Source organism: Argiope bruennichi, chromosome 6 (genome assembly GCF_947563725.1).
Source record: "Argiope bruennichi chromosome 6, qqArgBrue1.1, whole genome shotgun sequence".
In the NCBI taxonomy this organism is placed as follows: domain Eukaryota; kingdom Metazoa; phylum Arthropoda; class Arachnida; order Araneae; family Araneidae; genus Argiope; species Argiope bruennichi.
This window is the reverse complement of record NC_079156.1, coordinates 9,039,289-9,057,869: the sequence shown is the minus strand read 5'-3', so window position 1 is coordinate 9,057,869 and position 18,581 is coordinate 9,039,289. Positions and strand designations below refer to the sequence as shown.

The 18,581-nt window shown below is 26.2% G+C and overlaps 1 protein-coding gene across 2 annotated transcripts in view; it reads left to right on the top strand.

Annotated features, from left to right (window-relative positions):
• Positions 1–18,581, top strand: part of LOC129971184 (zinc finger CCCH domain-containing protein 13-like) — a 57,074-nt gene that overhangs the window by 24,707 nt on the left and 13,786 nt on the right. For both annotated transcript variants that reach the window (XM_056084727.1, XM_056084726.1), the window contains exons 12-17: positions 998–1,126; positions 3,708–3,813; positions 8,076–8,229; positions 12,406–12,631; positions 13,380–13,460; positions 14,669–14,785. In XM_056084727.1, the coding sequence (XP_055940702.1) occupies positions 998–1,126; positions 3,708–3,813; positions 8,076–8,229; positions 12,406–12,631; positions 13,380–13,460; positions 14,669–14,785 (813 nt within the window). The remainder of the gene's footprint in view (positions 1–997; positions 1,127–3,707; positions 3,814–8,075; positions 8,230–12,405; positions 12,632–13,379; positions 13,461–14,668; positions 14,786–18,581) is intronic.

Sequence of the window (18,581 nt, the reverse complement as noted above, 5' to 3'; positions counted from 1 at the left end):
AAAAGAATATATATTAAACCATGTTTGCCTTAAATAAACCTGATTTATTGAATTAATAATGTAGATATTGTAAAAGAAACCTTTTTTGCATTTATTTTTTAGCAAATATCATATTTTATATTTATTTCATGTCATATAGATACATGCTGAATATTGCAATTTTCTTGATTTAATTTCCAGTAACAGTTAACTTATTATTATTTTTTTTTCTTTCTTTCTTTTTGAATTTGAGCTTTTGTCAATGTGATGAAACACCTTGATAAAAGTTAAATTTTTTTCTCGTTGATGTGAAACGTGCACATGCGACTTAAATTTTATTTTTATTTTATGAGAAATAAATTGTTGAAAAATAAGATTAAATTATTTTTAGAAAATTCATTAAAAATAGAAATTTAATTTGTTGGTTAAAACATTTGTATCATTAAAAAGATAATTTTTTTATCTTCTGTATGATGTAAAAATCAATTTTGTACTATAACATTTTTTGAAGTTATAGTGAAAAAACATCAACATTTCACTTTATTTTTAATTAATTAAAATTTTAATTAAAAATTTGAAAAAATCAATTTGAGGTGCACATTCCCGACCTCCAAGGTATACATGTGTGAAATTTGGTAGCTGTAAGTCAAACAGTCTGGCCTGTAGATCGCCAACACACACATTGAGCTTTATTATAAGTATAACCTAGTCACTCAAGTGATTAACTGGAATATTGATTATATGCGATTTCAAATAAAACATTTAAATATACTTTCATGTTAATGATTTTACTAAATTAACTAGATTTACTAAATTTTATTAAACTAAATGTTTAAACATTAAAGTTTTATTTTTATTTTTTTGGTTATCAAGTGCATGAACCTTTCTAATGGATATAATCCTATAACAACATCTATATTTCAAAAAGAAAGCATGACAGTGCAGGAAAATAGTTGGGCAGTGCATGATATGCAAAAATAATATTACAATTTAAAAATTGTAATATTTTTTCTTCTAGACTATCTCCCTGATTTACCAATGGACGATCGGGCTTATGATGACAGGTGGCCAAGAGGGAGAGGTAGGGATGAATGGGATCCCTATGCTTCCTTGCCACCTGCTCCTTTACCTCCACATGTTGCTGCAGGTATTTAGTATTGATTTTGTAAATACGATTGATTATCTCAATCCTACATGCATTATATTCTACATTATTAATTTTGTTTTAATAAAAATGTCTGAATCCTTTAATCTTGTAATTCTAAACCTATGAATTTTATAAATGATTTAAAATGTTACTTTTTGTCTTCAATAGGAGAGTTTAGTTATCTTAAAATTTATGATGTGAATAATAAATTCAAAATATGAAACATGTTTAAATTGAGCCTGTAATTTAAATAAGTTGCATTTAAGAATCCTTATCCCCCTAAACTCTTTATTGATATCTCTCTAAAGCTCTTTCAGTGGGTTAATATGTTGGATAAAAATTGTTTATTCAATATTTGTAATAATTACCAATAAATAAAAATGTGAATAGATTAAATTAATTGTGAATAGATCCATGATATTTTTCAATATCTTGAATGTCAGAGAATATTTTTAAATATTGTAACAATGTTACTGGGCCTTTTGTGCTAATAGAGTTATTGCAAAAAGCTATGAGTGAGAAAATGGAACTATGTGAATAGTTAGCAAAATTTCTAAAAAGAAACAAACATTTGTTTACATGATTAATAAAAATGTTGGAATTTTATATCCTTGATATGTTTACTTATGCTCTTACCATCTTTTCTTTCGAAGAATTGATATGCTAATGAAATGTAATGTTCTTTTCTTGAATACAGTTAACTGTGATATAATAAAATTTTTAGGTTGGTATTGAAAATGTTTTAAAAGGTTTTTTCTGGTAAGAAATTTCCAAGATATTATTTGAAATAACTTCATTTCAATGCTTATGAAAAATATTCATTAATTACTGGTGATTATATTAATATTTTTTTTTAAATTGGTACATTCTCGTCCAAATTAGTGAATTTCATTATAACACATAGTTCTAAAACTAAAACAAAACTGCTATATTAGTGTCAGTTCTTATTTTCCCCTTTATTTTTTAAGATAAAATTTCATTACTCACCCTGTTTAATAATAAGATTACAATCATTAAGACATAGTATTTTTCATTTTAGCAAACAAAAAAATGGGGATAATATTTTAACATATTTGCCTTCTTCTCTACAAAAAGAAAGTATAAAAATATGTGGCATCAAAATTGTGATGAGCATAGCATTCTGATCTTTTTAAATATGATAAATTCCTTTTTTTCGAATTATGTGTGTCTGTGAAGGCAATAATTAAAAAATGCTTTAAGCTAGGAAGATATTAAAATGAAATTCGATATGTTGTCTTTATAACCTATTTTTATTTATTTTTTTTCGAATTTTTGGCAAGGGATGTGATTTTTCCAAAATTTTGGGCATGTTTTTCAACACAGATGCTCCTCTCGCCCTGTGTCTCACTTTTGGACAAATTACATGCAGGGGAAAAAGAACTTGTGAAGATGTATCAAGGTCATGAATGTTACAAGTGCTCAGTTTTTTATTTCAGTTTCCTGCATACAAGTATTCATGTTATAAAGAGAGGAAAAAAGTATGCATGACCCTCCCCCTTTTTAATTGATTGAAATTAAGATTTGACCCATGCTGATTATTTTAATAATAATATCACATACCAAATATTATTTATTTAAACCGACATGGTACCCAAGAATTTTTCCCTATTTCATGGTATCCATCCAAATATTCTTATTTTTTATGCATATATCCATAGCTGTATCTGCATTTGTTTTCCAGTTGATTTTTCTAAAAAAAAAATTTTAAGAATTCAATTTTGTGATGCCATTAATTTTAAACCTTTTAAAGCATTTATTTAAATGAATTTAGGGATGTGAATTCACGAATTTTGACACATTTTATGCATGAAATGTACTTTATATGAATGAAAGTTTTTACTAAAGCTTATTTTCTTTTTACATATATGCAACTTAAGGTGCTTAAAATAATATAAATAAAAGTGTATAGATTTTTGTTCATGCTGTAAGTTTATGGTAGTAGTAGATCTATAGATGGGATCTACTGTGGAAATTTCATATTGATCTTATAAGATCAGAACCAGATTTTAATTTGAAATGAGCAAAAAGAAATCGACAAAACTACTAGATTTTCTTTCCTATTCAATGATGTACGAAATGGGCATTTTAATAGCTCTAGGAAAATTTGAAAAGAATAAAAGGAACATTCTGCTTATGTTGTCACAGTCACATCTAATTTTGGGGATAATAAAATTGACAATACTCATATATTTTTTACCCTTGTTCAAAATCCACAATTCTTATCCTCAAGGAAGTTTAATAAAATCCTCAATAGTAAGAGATCAATCACTCTTACTGGTTTACCAGAAGAAAAGATTTCATGAAATAAAGAAACCAGTTTTACTTAGCAATAATGGAATTGTTGTAATGATTATTTATTGCAAGTACAGTTAATAAATAATATTGAAAATATATTTAAAAATATTTTTTTTAATTGCCAAATTTATTAAAACAACAGAATTAGTATCATTGTAAAGAGAATATTTTGAAAATTAATTGAAGATTTGCTTGCATTTTGGATATATTTAATATTTTTCTTCTAACATGAGGAATATAGCAATATTTCTCTTGATTATTTAAGCTCTAGATGAGGATCGTTATGGTATGCCTAGACGTAGACGTGCTTCACCTGATTGGCAGAGGAACAGAGTGGATGACAGAGATCCGGGAATGAATTCGAATCATAGGTATATGTTATAACTTTTATTTAAGAATTTCAGTGGATATAGTAAAAGCTATTTTGTATTGTCTTACTGAAAGCTAAATTGGTAGTTAATTGATTTGATGATATTTGTAACAATAAAAAAAAATAAAAAATTGAAGGACTTAAATCAGATAACATGTTAAATTTGAAATAATGATGTAGGGCTTTCAGTATGGTTGTATAAATATTTAATAAACAAATAAATAAAAAAAAACGATTTTTTGATATAAATTTTGGAGAAAAATTTAATATATCGATATTGGGAAGATGAATTATGGCTGATTAACCAGTCAGTTAATATGCACAGATAATTTTCATTTCCTATGCTTTACAGGTATTTACTTGAACTTTTATCATTGCTGCATTCGCTGAGTTTTTACAATTGCATGTTTTACTGTTGTGTAGCTCTTCTAAAATCCATTTTCTTTTAATTATCCTGTAAAGAACAACTCAGAGTTATATGCTTTGAATTAAAAAGAAAGCATGAAATAAAACAATGAAATATAGTCAAAAATATTATAAATTGAGATTTTTTCAAATGTAACTATTGCATTTTATGTATAGTTTGTTGTGCAACAAAATAGTTTTGTATTTATTTGACACTAATGAAACAAGATTTAATAGCTTAGTGCTTATTGTAGAATTCCGTTCAATTGATGTCAAGCATTTAAAGTGAAATTTATATGGATTTCATGTTTAGTTTTAAATTTGTAAAATCATTCAAACTTTTAATGCCTAGTGTTATAAGTACAGATTTAAATTGTATTATTTTTATTTTTTGAAATAATTATAAAAATGTTTTGTTAAATAATATGTTGAATTATTAGCAACAGTAAAAACATAATGGCAACAAAAATATAAAAGTATTACTACAGAATAAATATCTGAGAATTTGGAACTGTATGTTTATTTGCCACTTGATGAAGTAAATTTAATTTCTGGTCAAATCTTCAAGTAAAATAAAAAAAATTCTTCAAAATTTCGAAATCAGCTCTGAATTGTATCTTAAGATTTTTTTTTTCCTTTTATTTTTTTTTAAATATAATTTTATTTTTCTCTATATAAAAAAAATGAATTAAAATATATATAAAATTTATATTTTTTCTAAATATAACTTTTTTCCAAATTTTTCTTTTAAAACTATTGCTTTGTTTCTATTTAACAATAAATTGTTTGTTAAAGTATGTGGGTTTTATTTATGATAAAGATTGATTTTAGCAGCACATTTGTTCACCTGTCATTTAATACACTATCTAAATTTTAAAGCTCATCAATCTTGATTAAAATTTCTATGCTTGTCAAATTTTTGATAGTCATCTATCTTTGATTCTGATTGAACATTCATGCCAACAAGATTAAATCTGGTAAGATCTCCCAATTTATTTTTGGAGGTATTGCTTTGGAAACACTTCAGGAAGGGGCATATTTGTTGATATATCTTTATTATTCTGATTTATTCCAGTTTTTATATGAGACGGGTGTTAAGGATGTTTATTGATTATTTTATTTTATTTATTTATATTTGTTTTCAAAAAAAAAAAAAATCTGGGCTTTATTCCTCTGGAAGTATTGCTTCATTTCTGCTTCATAATATATTTTTTATTTTATTTATTTTATTTTGCACTTATGATAAAGATTAATTTTAGCAATAGATTGGTTCATTCATCATTTTACAACTATTTAAATTTTGATGCTTTTTGAATTTGATTATGTGTTCACTGCTGATTGACTTTCAAGATCTCAGAAAATTAATCCTGGAAAAAATTTGCTGTATTTTCTTTTTCATTTTGGTAGCAAGGCACTAAAATTAGTTCTATGCTCATTAAACAGGTAATATTAATGCGATTATAAGGTGGAATCATAAAGGGTTTTTTTCTTGGATATTTCAGATTATGTGATTGAATAATATATTAAATTTCGTTTTCAATTTAAAAAATGGTTTTTCTTCTCAAATATTCCATCATCTGAACTGTCTAAAAATTGTTCTCCATTGAAATAATTTAATATATTTTTTATTGAATTATTTTATTTTAATGATAATATTCAATTATATAACACTTTGTAATATTCTAATTTTCAATTTTATAAATTGGTTTTCATAATATACCTAAGTGTTGATAAAATAATCAAAATTGTTTTAATAGAATATTATATAATATTAATATGTTATTATTAGAAATGTAAGCTTTTTATTTGGTTTTTAGTTATTTTTTTAATGAGTTTATATTAATGATTTTCTATTATAATATTAATAGGAACATCTTTCTTTTATTTGTCCGTGCAGTTTAATTGCTTCATAATTGAAACACTTTTCTAAAACTTTTAAGATATTACAATATGTTAATATATTGCAGTTTCATAGATAAGTTTGAACTCCTTAATAACATTCAGATAAATTTTGGATTTACTATTTTTAATTTCTGAAATTTTATATTCAACTTTCTTCACTTTATCTACAAATTGGTATAAAATAATAATATAGGTTGGAATAAAAGAGTAATATAGATGTATTTTTTTTCTGTATGTGTATAATTCTGATTTATGCAATTTCAATATTTCTGCATGTTTTACTATTTGTTTTTATTCATGAATGACATTTTTCACTTTTAATTGGAACAATTGATTTTATAAGTAATCCTTGGAATCCTTAGTTATTTTTAAAATTCATTAACTACTTGGAAGCTATTAACTTTTTATGCTATTGCTGTTTTAGTAGGTGTTTCTGAGGTCTAAGCAGCTTAATTCCGTTAAAAAAGTTTTTTGAATACTTTAATAAATCTTGGTAAATATATACTATTTCATTTGTAAGCATTGAATTAAATTTATTGTAGTGATGTATTAGAAAAATGAATTCTTTCTTTTATAAAGTGTTTAGCATTTTATTCCCTTAAAGAAGAAATCAGTCTCATTTTGTTAAAGAAGCTATGGGAAATGTGATTTTTGCAAAGCTTTAGTTTGCATTTGCGTTTAATTTCATGTCTCACCTCATCCTTACAAAATTAGCGTTTTGTTGATATATTTGTTTCTAATCAATATTGCAGATCCTTCAATACTTCATTAAGTTTTAAAAGGAATTTAGGCTTTTCTGAAAATAAAAGGTAATAATAGAATGATTTTTATGTATAAATAATTAGATTTGAACATGTAATTTGCATAGGAAGAATAATAATTTACAATATTTGAATAATAATTAATAAATAGTATTATAATTATAATATAATATTTGAATAATAATTAACATAATGATATACAAAATTCATGAAATTTTTTTATGGTTATGCTTGTTATTTTTTATTTATAGCATTTTAAATTGTTGTTTTTAAAAAGGAAATAATTTAAATTGCTTTAATTTTGGGCAATGAAAACATAATTTTTCAAAGTTATTAAAAATGTGCTTTATTTTAATGAGCAAAATACTTTAAACTTGAAACATTATTCATTTTCTCTATAATTAATGAGTAATTCAGATACTGGCTTAGAATTAGTAAATTGTAGGATTAAATTCAAATAATATTGATATCTATATTTTGCCCAAAATATGTAATCATTCTTAGTTGTTCTAGGATCTTTCATTAAAAATAAAGATTCCTTTATCATGAAATTTCAATCATCATTCATAATATAATTAAATTTGGAAGGTAATAATTAAATCATAAAATATACATCCCAACAAAAATAAGGCTTTGCTTCAAGAGTTATTTAACTTTTAAGATTTCTCTGTTTGATGATTGTGCCTAATTGGTTAAAAACATCCTGTATTTCAATAGAGTAACTGACATTGGTTTTTTTTAAACAAGTTTTGTATGCAATAATCATTCATATTTATATCAGCTGTCAAATTTACAGCCAAATGAAGCATGCATATATATATATATATATATATATATATATATATATATATATATATATATATATATATATATATATATATATCTGTAATGGTTTTACCCTTGATATTTTCTGAATCCAGGGCTTGTTTAGAGAAATTTGCGGCATTATTTCACTTATTTTGTCACTTCTGTATTACTGAATGGTGTACCATTTCTAGTTATTTTAGTTTGGATTTATCCTGAAAACATTGTGTCTGCTTTAGAAATCTCAAGGTTTATCCACAGTAATGCCACCAGAGCCACAGCTGTAATTTTATTTGGGCAGCATAGAATTTGCACTGTATAAACTAGAATTTCTTAAAATATAACTGGTTATTCAGTATAATTGCATAACTTGTGATTTGCCATCTCTTAGACAAAACGGAAGAGGTCAAGGGCTTTCTTCTGAAGCTAGGTCTAGATCACCTAAAGGGCCAGGAACCAGTCGTGGTTCATGGAGTGATCGAGGTGGGCGGCACGACAATCGTAGTGGGGAAGGAAAGCAATATGAAGATTCCCAAAAGGATCGGGTGAGTCTGATAAATATTTATACAAATTTTATTTTATCTGTAAGAAAAGGGAATGATAAATAAGCTTTAACTTGATTTTTAAAATTAAATCCTCTGATGAAAATATGATGATGCTTTTTTATGCATTATTTTTACTGTCACATTTTCAGATAAGAAAGTTATTTAGTTTAATTCTTTTGTTTTTCCCATTTTTGCCATTTATGACATTAAAAATAGCTGTGTGAAAATATTGTTGTATTTGTAAAAACAGTGTGGTCAGCTGATTTGGGAAATATTGTTCAGTTCTGATTTATGTATTGGTAATAATTTGGACAGTTGGGGGGGGGTCTCCACTGGAGGGTAACAAATCATTCCATTCTTAAGCACTCAGCCCATGTGCATATGTTTTTGTAGTGCATTTTTTGACATTCTGAGATGATCATTTGACTAAAAGTCAGTCTAGATGGACATGTGTCTTTTAATTTTGGTTAGTATATTTGCAAAAAAAGGAAGGGTTCTACTCAATTGAAGCTTATAGGAAATTCAATAAGTGAAAATATTTTTAATTTTCTTTTATTTCAAGCATTAAATTTTATTTTGCATTGATGTTAGTTAAAAGAGTAGAATTTTTTTTAAATACCATGAAGAACATTTTGTGCAATAATTAAAGAAGATAATATCAAGCAACATTGTTCTGAGAGTATTAAATACATCCAACAAAAAATCACATACAAATAGCAGAAATGATTTCCATCTTGAAAAATGCTCTTACAAACAGCTGTGGCAGAAAAATGGCTTAATGGAGAATATTGTTTCTAGAGATAATTGAAAAGTATCCATTATTATAGTAATAAATTTCATTCATAAGAAGACTTGTTATTATGGTTACCACGTCAAACAGAGAACATGGAAAACCGAGAAAACACATGGAATTTAAAAATTGTCTTAAAAAAAAGGGAAAATACAGGGAATTTTAAGTTTTTTTATTTATTTAATTATTTTTATTATTATTTTACATTTAAAAAATGTCGATCTGTAACTATTGCAAGAATAAAAGATCATAGTCATAGCTTCTATAAACTAAACAATATCATTCACGATTGTATAATCGCAGAAACTCCCTCCTTTTCTACTCACTTCACTTTTTGTCTGTATAAATCAGTCCAGTTGTTCTTTTTCCATGAGATTCCCGAAATACAGCTAATCAGCATGCGCGAGAGACTGTGGGAAAGAATGGAATACATTTCTGCCGTGAACATTCAATCTGCAGAAGCAGCACGGTGGTGTTTAGCATACCATATTTCAGTTTATTGAATGGTTTGTTTACTATTTGAGAGACTGTGAGCTTATTCAAAATAGATCATACACTTTTTCTTTTGAGCTGCTCAAAATCCATATTAAGTATGAATTGGACAGATAAAATAATCAGTTTTGATATTGCTTCATTTGTTTGAAAAATTCCGCAAGATGCATTTGTTGCATACTACTCACTTTGTAAGAGGTAATAAGCCAAAATAATCTGGGAAAACAGGCACTTACTCATCATGCCAAAAAGAGAAAACACAAAAGACTACCTGCCAGTTCAAAAATCATCATTGATGTTAGATAAAAGGAATACTGGAAAAGATGACTTGTCAAACCTGAAAAGATCAATTTGAATGTCCTATAATAGACCATTTTCAGATAATTGAAGTCTGAATTTTTATAAGCATTGAAACTTGTTGCATCACATTTGTCCTATAATGCATTCAATGATATATTGAAAATGTTTTCATATATATTCATTAAAAATGAAATAGTTACAAAATTTACGTTAGGTCATACAAAAATGTTGTACCTTTTTTTTTTTGTTGAGGATTAGCTTCATGAAACTGGTGGCTGAAAAATCTGTAGAAATTGATGCCTAAATACATAAAATCTCGAAAATGAATCAATAGAGAAAAGTAATTTTGCCTTGTAATGTTTTTTTTTTTTTTTTTTTTTTTTGAGTAATCATTAAATGATTTGTATTATGATAACAGAATATTTTTTGTCCTATTTCACCCAAATCCTTAATTATTTTTTTTTACTTACAATTAAAGAGCATGTTGCCCCTTAATATATAAATTTTGTCTTGCTAAATTCTAGATAAAAAAAAAATAAAGATATTTGTTTTGTTTTTTAATGTGAATACACTGCTTTACTATTCTAGAAATGTTTAGTAACTTTTTGGATTACTGTAAAGTACTTCAGTAAACTTACTAGATACAGTAATTTACTGAATACAGCTTTTATATTTAAATTCTGTCTTGTGCATAAATTTGCATACATTATAATTTTTCAAAAATTAATGCATATAATTTTATGTGTTTAGTTAAACATAATGACTCTTGTGAAAACCAATTTTCTTCGGTTATAAGCTTCATTAGTATTTAAATCATAACAATCAATATTATATCTGTAAGTTTCTCAAATAATAAGTCACTGAATATGAAGATATTAGGAATTGGTAATATTTTTTCTAAACTTATACATTTGCTCAGAAGTTCTTAGTTGCTCATTAGTCATACTATTAAGCACCCTATACCAATGAGAGTGAGGCTACCATTGATTCTAATAAAAATATTTCATCTCTAATATTTTTAATGTAAAAAGTTCTTTTGTGTAAAATGCTATAATACACATAATCTTTTGTTATTGTTTTAAAAGTTTATAAAATTGCAAAAGTTGATTTTTTTTTCTTCTTAACCCTATGAGCCCTGACCGCCCAATATCTTCCCATTCAACAGAACATTTTGGGATGGTTAAATGAATGTTTGTTGAGAAATACTTTTCCCCTCCTTAAACTCATTTCACCTCCTTCACCTTCAATCAGGCCCTTGTCAAACGGAGCGATATCGGGCGGTCAGGGCACATAGGATTAATACTTGTCACCTTGGTCGACCAACTGGTTTGAGGAAATATTAATTGTATTTAATTTCATTTAAACCTCTTGAGCATAATTTGATGATTATGTTATTATGAAAAGCATCAAATTACAACAGACATTGAAATTATGCTATTTTCATAGCTTTATATCTTATCTGTGAATTGAGCACATGAATCTTCCTAATGGATCCCATGATATCACAATGACATTTAAAATGTTATGGTCTGAGTTATTCATCATCATTGGTTATATTATGGCATAGGTATTAATTCCATTAAAAAGAGATAATGCATGAAATAAACAAAACTAATGTAAAAAATATAATATTGCTTATCATAATTTAATATTTAAGTTATGCATTAGTGACTTAATTGAAGTTAAATACAATCAGTTGTCTAATCAAACAATTGGCCATCAGTTGTGTCTTCTTATTAGTGCAATTAAGTACTTCAAATTTTACTCACAAATGCTGAAATATAAGAATAGTTTTTAATGAAGTTTAATGTGTTATATAGATTTATTTTTGATCATTACCAGTATATATTTAGTTTTTATTTCAGTTTTTTTATAAGAATTTTGATAAAGATTACATTTATTCACAATGACTTCTCAAATTATTTTACTACTTATATAAAAGTTATTTTAAAAATGGTGTTCTGACATTCAAAAAATAAACTAGTAAATCTTTTTAACTAGTAACTTTTAAACTAGTAAAACTTTTTAAATCAAAAACTGGTCTTAACAGCATTTGATTTTGAGTAATTCATATAGAATACAAAAAAAATGAAAATTATTTTTTTATTAATTCTTTTTTTAGTCCTCTAACATTAAAAGAAAAAAACTCTGGTCTTTCAACAATCTAACTTTTGATTTTAAGGTAAAATATAGTTTGTTATTAGTCCAAAAGTTAATTTTGGATTTTTGGCAGTGATTATTATTAGGTCAGTAGTTAATCTGGCAATTTCCCTCATTAAAAAAATGATGATTTGGAAGTTTCCATAGATTGGGATTATTTAAATAAAACTTGATTTGTTCCACATCCTGATAAGAAATAAATTTGAATATAATGAAATTGCTACTGCTTTGATATGTTTTAATGAAACTAATATCACTAAAATGTTTTTGCCTATAGCTATTTTGTGCAAGTACAAGACTCCCAATTCCATTTCTTAAATAAATTAATGCACTGTAAAATCCTGATTATTTCATTATTAAAAGAATTTTTTTTTTCAAGTTTCATATGACTGTCAATAATTGCACTCATGATGAAAATGCCTTTGATTCATTAGAATTTGGATGATCGCAAAGGGAGAAATATCAGAAAAGATAGAGGGAAGCTATCGAAAGAAGAACCTCTGGTAGATGAGAAAATATTTTCTGCAAAAGAAAAACCTCTAATTAAAAGACCTCACTCTCCTTCTCCATCACCATCTGTGAAAGCCAAAAAAAGGCGCAATAATGACATTCAGATGTTTGATATAATGAGGTATCATGGTAGTGAACCTCCTGAAAAAGGTGAGTATTTTTAGAATATTAATAATTAAAGCTATATAAGCTCTAATACCAATTATTTTTTTACCCCATAGCAAAGATTTTAAATATTAGTAATTTCAAAAGGAATTAATCAAGACTAATGAATACCATAATTTACCATTGAAAAATAAAAATAAAATTATTAGTCTAGTTTTATTGAATAGCTTAATATATCTGGCTAGTTGCTAATTGTAATATTGGCATTGGAGTAATTTGCCAATATTATAATTAGTAATTAACTAGTTGCTAATTGTAATTTAGCTTATTTTAATATTCATCACTCTACTTTAAGAAATTTCCTTGCAGTTTTTCAGCAACGAGTTTATATTTCCTGTTAGTTTAAGAGTTTTATTCTTGTTTATGTACATTTTTTTAAGTGTGAGTATTTTGCGCATTAACTTTTAGGAATAATATTTTGATTACAAAAAATAAATTAATAAAGTATAATAAAATTTATATTGTAATTTAGAGAATAAAAGATTATTATTTTTTTAATTAATATTTCATTTTATATAAAACATTTTTTTGGTTAATAAACCATTGAAAGAAAAATTGGAATTCATATCCATTTATAAAATATCTTTACTTTTCATTTTGAAATTAATCTATTTGTGCCGATTAAAATTTTGTTAATATATGAAATAAAATCATATACCATTTTATTTAATTGATGTTAATGAGATTAGGAAGTACTTGTTGAATCATTAATTTTATTAAGAATTTCTTTTAGTATCTTCTGTGCCAATAAAGAAAATTAAAGAAGAAGCTAAATCTGATGCTAAGCCAATTGTTAGTCGTAATCAGAAGTCTGGTAAGTTAAATTTTATTAGTCATGTACTATAAAGTTTTAAACATTCCTTGTAGCATAGTATGCTATCAGAAAATAATACAATATATATATATATATACATATATATAATATTGTTTTGTGGTTCTGGTTTAAATGTATCATGCAATAAGTTAATTAAAAAATCTGAACTCTTTTACTTTGATTATATTAAGCATAATACTGTTTTCTTAAAATATACCTTTAATTTATATTGTTTCTGCTTCTAATTTTGTAAAATACATACTTCATAACTAACTTAATAAATAACTTTATAAATACTTAATAAAATGTTTGATTTCATCTTAAGTAAGGAGGCGAAAGAAAACAATTTTGTTTCAAATTATTTATTAGGAAATTAATTTTAAAAATTTTACTCTTAAATCTGTGTGGTAGAAAAAAATGTGATCAGTGTTAGAACAGTTGCCATGATATCTCAGAAATGAACCTGTAAAACAAACCGTTTGATAACATAGATATGTCCCATTCTCTGTATGTATATTTATCTAAAGTATTTATAACATAGTCAGAAGGTGATGTTTTTCAAAGTATAGTGTTGCACAAGTACTCACTTTGCAATCTTCACATTTCAAATCTTGTTTCTCTTTGAATACATGTCATCTAAAATGTTTGGAGTAAGAATACAGCAAATTTTTCATGCTAATTTTTTTTTTCCCCTTCTTTCTTTCTTTTCCATTTTTATTTTTTATTATTATTTCAGAAAAAAAAAAGCATTTTCTGTGTATGAAGATAATAAATGGGTTATATCTCCAGATCCTTTACATTCCTCCCCCCCCCTTTTCGAGTTACAAGCACCAAGATCAGTATTTCCATTTCAATTAATTATGCTTCACTCTGTAGCCATTGGTATTGAAATGTACTCTCTTCTTTTTTCTTGGAAGGATGCATCTGCTCCACTTATGGGACTAAAATGTCACTTTAAAACACAAAGCATCATCTTAATCAATTTTATTATTTTTTGTTTAGCCAATTTATTTAATTTTTTGTTATTTAAAAATTGACTTTTACATTATTGTTAATATATTTTCACTATATTAAAAAATTATAAAGATGTTTCTTCATGCTTTTTACTTATTGACAACTTTAGATCCATGTTTGGAAATTAATGGGCTGAACATTGTAGATTCTTAAATAAATTCTTTTCATATGTTTCAAATTTACAATATCTTTAGGCAAACAGGATGTTTCTCCACCTAAAATTGATAATTCTGAGAGATGTGAACCATCTTCAAAAACTTCTACTCAGAACAAGACTAAAGAAAAAGAAGAAAGAAAATCCAGAAAAAATGGTAGAGAAATATATTGAATATTAGAAAAAGAAATGTTACAAAAGAATTAAATCAATAATGAAAGAAATTTCTTAGATAAACAATTTTCCATATCATCTGTGATTATTTCATTACTTTACTTTCTTTGTTCATAATAATTTTTGTTAAATTTCATAAAGTACAGGTTATATTTTGAACTTCTTAAACATGGTTTTACACTGAGTTGAATGAATTTATGGTAATGGATACTACAGTTGGTATATTTTTTGTGCTTCCCAATAAATGCTAATGTATTTATGATCGCATAATTTGTTTGTAGTAAACAGTGGCAGATTTAGATATTTTGTGTATTTTTGTGTGTTTTTTAAAAATTAATTTAAAATTCTCCATACATTCAACAAAATGCTCTATAATTTTAAAAGGATATTAAATACAAGATTGATATATTAAAGCTACACATTTCCTATGTAATTTTTTCTCTCACTTTTTTTAAAGAAGGGCAGTATTTTTTAAATACATTTTGATGTATATGAAACTATGCAAAATTTACCAAATTCATTGCCAAAAAAATTAACAAAATTAATTCCTGCTGTCTTTTTTGAAATTTATAACCTTTAGAATAATTTTTTTTTCTTTTTGTAATAAAGAAAAAAATTGATGATAAGAACCATTCCCCACTTCCCTCTTTATTTTATGGGTGAATTCAGACAGCATTCATGCAATTTTTCTTTATTATAGTTGGTGGGCTTAAAGTCAATAAAACTTTTATATCACTGAAGAATTTTTCTTATTTTAATGCAAATATTTCATTTTATATTTGTAAATGATTTTTTTTTTCTATTTGTAAAATTATTTTTCAGTTCTGATTTATGTGCTGATAAGCAATATAGATAGGGAAGAACCTACAGGAAATTAACAAAATCGTTTCATTCTTAAGCATTCTGCTAATGTGCATTATTTTTGTTCTGCCTTTTTCATGAGTAAATTTGGCAAACAGTTCTGTGATATGACTGTTTGACTAAAAATCTAAGTCTAGATGGGCTGATCTTCTAGGATTAATTTAATATATTTACAAATAAAAGGGGGGAGGGTTTTATATAATTAAAGTTTATCAGAAATTCATTAAATGAAAATGATTTTTGAAATACTATTGAGAATGTATCTTGCAGTAATTAATGGAAATAAAATAAAGCAACATCATTTTGTGGATATTAGATACATTTAAAAAAAGTCGGGAAAATTCAAACAGAAGTAATTATAGCCACCCTGGTACCATCTGCAGGTGTATTTCTGTTTCTGCAGTTCATCAAATCTAATGATTTGAATTCTCCGGAATCTATAACCTCTCTGTAATATCAGTGTTGAATTATTTCCAACCATCATAGAAATAAATTAATGACATTAGGAATGCAGATAATTTCAAGTTTTAATAAACAATGCAATTTTTTAAAATGAGTGAATATCATACAATAATGCCCTGATGTTACAGATTTAAATTTACAAAACTTATGTGGTTTGTTTCCTGAAATAAGCACCAAAACCCAAATGCTATTTTTCTGTCTGATTGCTAAGAAAAGGCTTATGAATCATGTTTGTAAAAGTGTTAAAAGATTCTGGTGTTATTGAAATGCTGATTCAAGTAAAGAGAAGGTATTGAATACCAGAGATAGAGACAAAGAACTAAGAATGTCATTAACAAATGCTTGATTTATAAGAGATTCAGAACCCAGCTATTAAATCAAAATCTTTGGAACTTACAAGTTTCGACTTTGCAGGTCCTATATTGAATAAAAATAAGACTGAAAGAATTTATATATATTTGTACAGTGGCATATGCCATACTTTGGAATTAGCTTCAAGATATCTTGCTGCTCAACATATATTTCTTCTTATCAAATAAGTCGTATGCCATTCAAAAAGTTTATTTTAAGAAGAGATATATGCAGAGTAATAATATATTCTGGCAATGTTTGAACTATCCAAAAGGCAGGTAGAAATTTCCAATAGTTATGGAATATTGTCAAAGAGAAGGAATTTCAAGAATATAATGGTAATCAAAGTATTGGATTGAAATTAATAATTAAAGAAACTCTTGGGGATATTTTGGGAGAGGCTGGCAATATCGATTAAGTCATATCTGAAAGAACTTCTCTTAAAACCATCCTCAAATATAAAAAATTAGAACCTGCTTTGATTGAAATTGAAAGCATTCTTAATTTGAGTCTGCATAATGATCTAGAATCTATGTGTCGAATGAAGTAAGACGAACGAGAGCCGCTTACTTTGGGGACATTTTTCTTATTGGAAAAAAATATATATAACCTTACCTCCTGTACGATTAATTCCGACAGTGTCATCAAAGAAAAAATTAACAAAGAGATAAAAATATTAGCCCAGCTTATTAAAAAGGATTTGGAAACTGGAGTACCTATTTTGAATAATAGTAGCTCATCACGTTCAGGAAATTGGTACCTTATCTCATATTTTGAAGTATTCAATTATTTTCGTTCATGAGAACAAACTTCCATTATTGGTATATGAAGGATGAAGATTATAACTGGCCCTTAGTTGTATAGATAAGGTCTGAGCATGCATTATTTGCCTAGAAAATGGTAGCTTCGTTCGATGTCCTATGAAATTTTATACCCTCTGGAAGTGACCTGAACTTACGATTTATGAAAACAAATAATCATTAAAATTCCACCGAACTTTGATTTTTTTTAATCTTAAATTTTTGAAATGGTGTTGATATGGTTAATTGGATATAGAATTCCAATACCCAAATTTACACAAATATACCTTTAAATAAACACCATTAAACTTTTCACAAATATATTTCCAGAGTATTTGTGTGAAAGGATTAATTTTCTGGTTGATGGGAAATCATTAACCCAAATTCTTAATGGATCTTGAGTTCATTGAGGAGAGGATATTGCAAATTTAAATTTATAAAACTCACATGATTCATTACTAATATAAGCATTTAACCTTCTTATTACTAATCCAGCTAGTATTGGTGGGCCAGTTTCTGTTTGAAGTGAGGGGTGCAGGATTTACCACCAAGAATGTCTTGGGAGAGAAGTAACTATTTGTACTTGACAAAGATGAATTCCTTTTTCTTAAGCTTTAGAAGCTTATGGAAAGAAGTAGGTGATATTAAATTTGGTAAAATCGTAGATGGGCCCACCTCTTGGCGACTTATTTGAAATCTCGTCAAGTTGACTACTAATTGAGTATTTGTTATTATTATTATTAGTTTTCAATTAAAAAATACTTGAAGGCCAGAAATAACAATAAATAAAATAAAATAAATAATAATTAAATAAATATTTAAAAAAAAATTAATAAAAAATCCGTCTAGGTTGCCACATTGGTGACGTTATCGCTACTCGTTTGGCAAGAATTCAAAAAGACGCCAAGAGGTGGGCTGTGCTAGAATCCACCTTTAAATATGTACTTGTGTGAACTTTCAAAGTAAAACTCTAAGATTATATTATTATATATTTTATTTAATTCTTTATTTGAAAAAGTTATATATTTATATAAAAGAATACTACACATAAATTGAAATTTTTGTAGAACTCATTTATTAAAATTTATTGATTTAAATAGGAACTGTATCAGTCACTTAATGACTCTGTTGTGTCTTACTCATCCCATTACTCATAATGGTAAGGAGGAGTGCAGGAGGTGAACAAGTTCATTATTCCATATATATGTACACACACACGCACAGCACATACTTATACAATTACATTAAGGATTTTCAACCCTTTGAACCTGCTATTAACTCAACATGTGGTATTTACAGAGATGC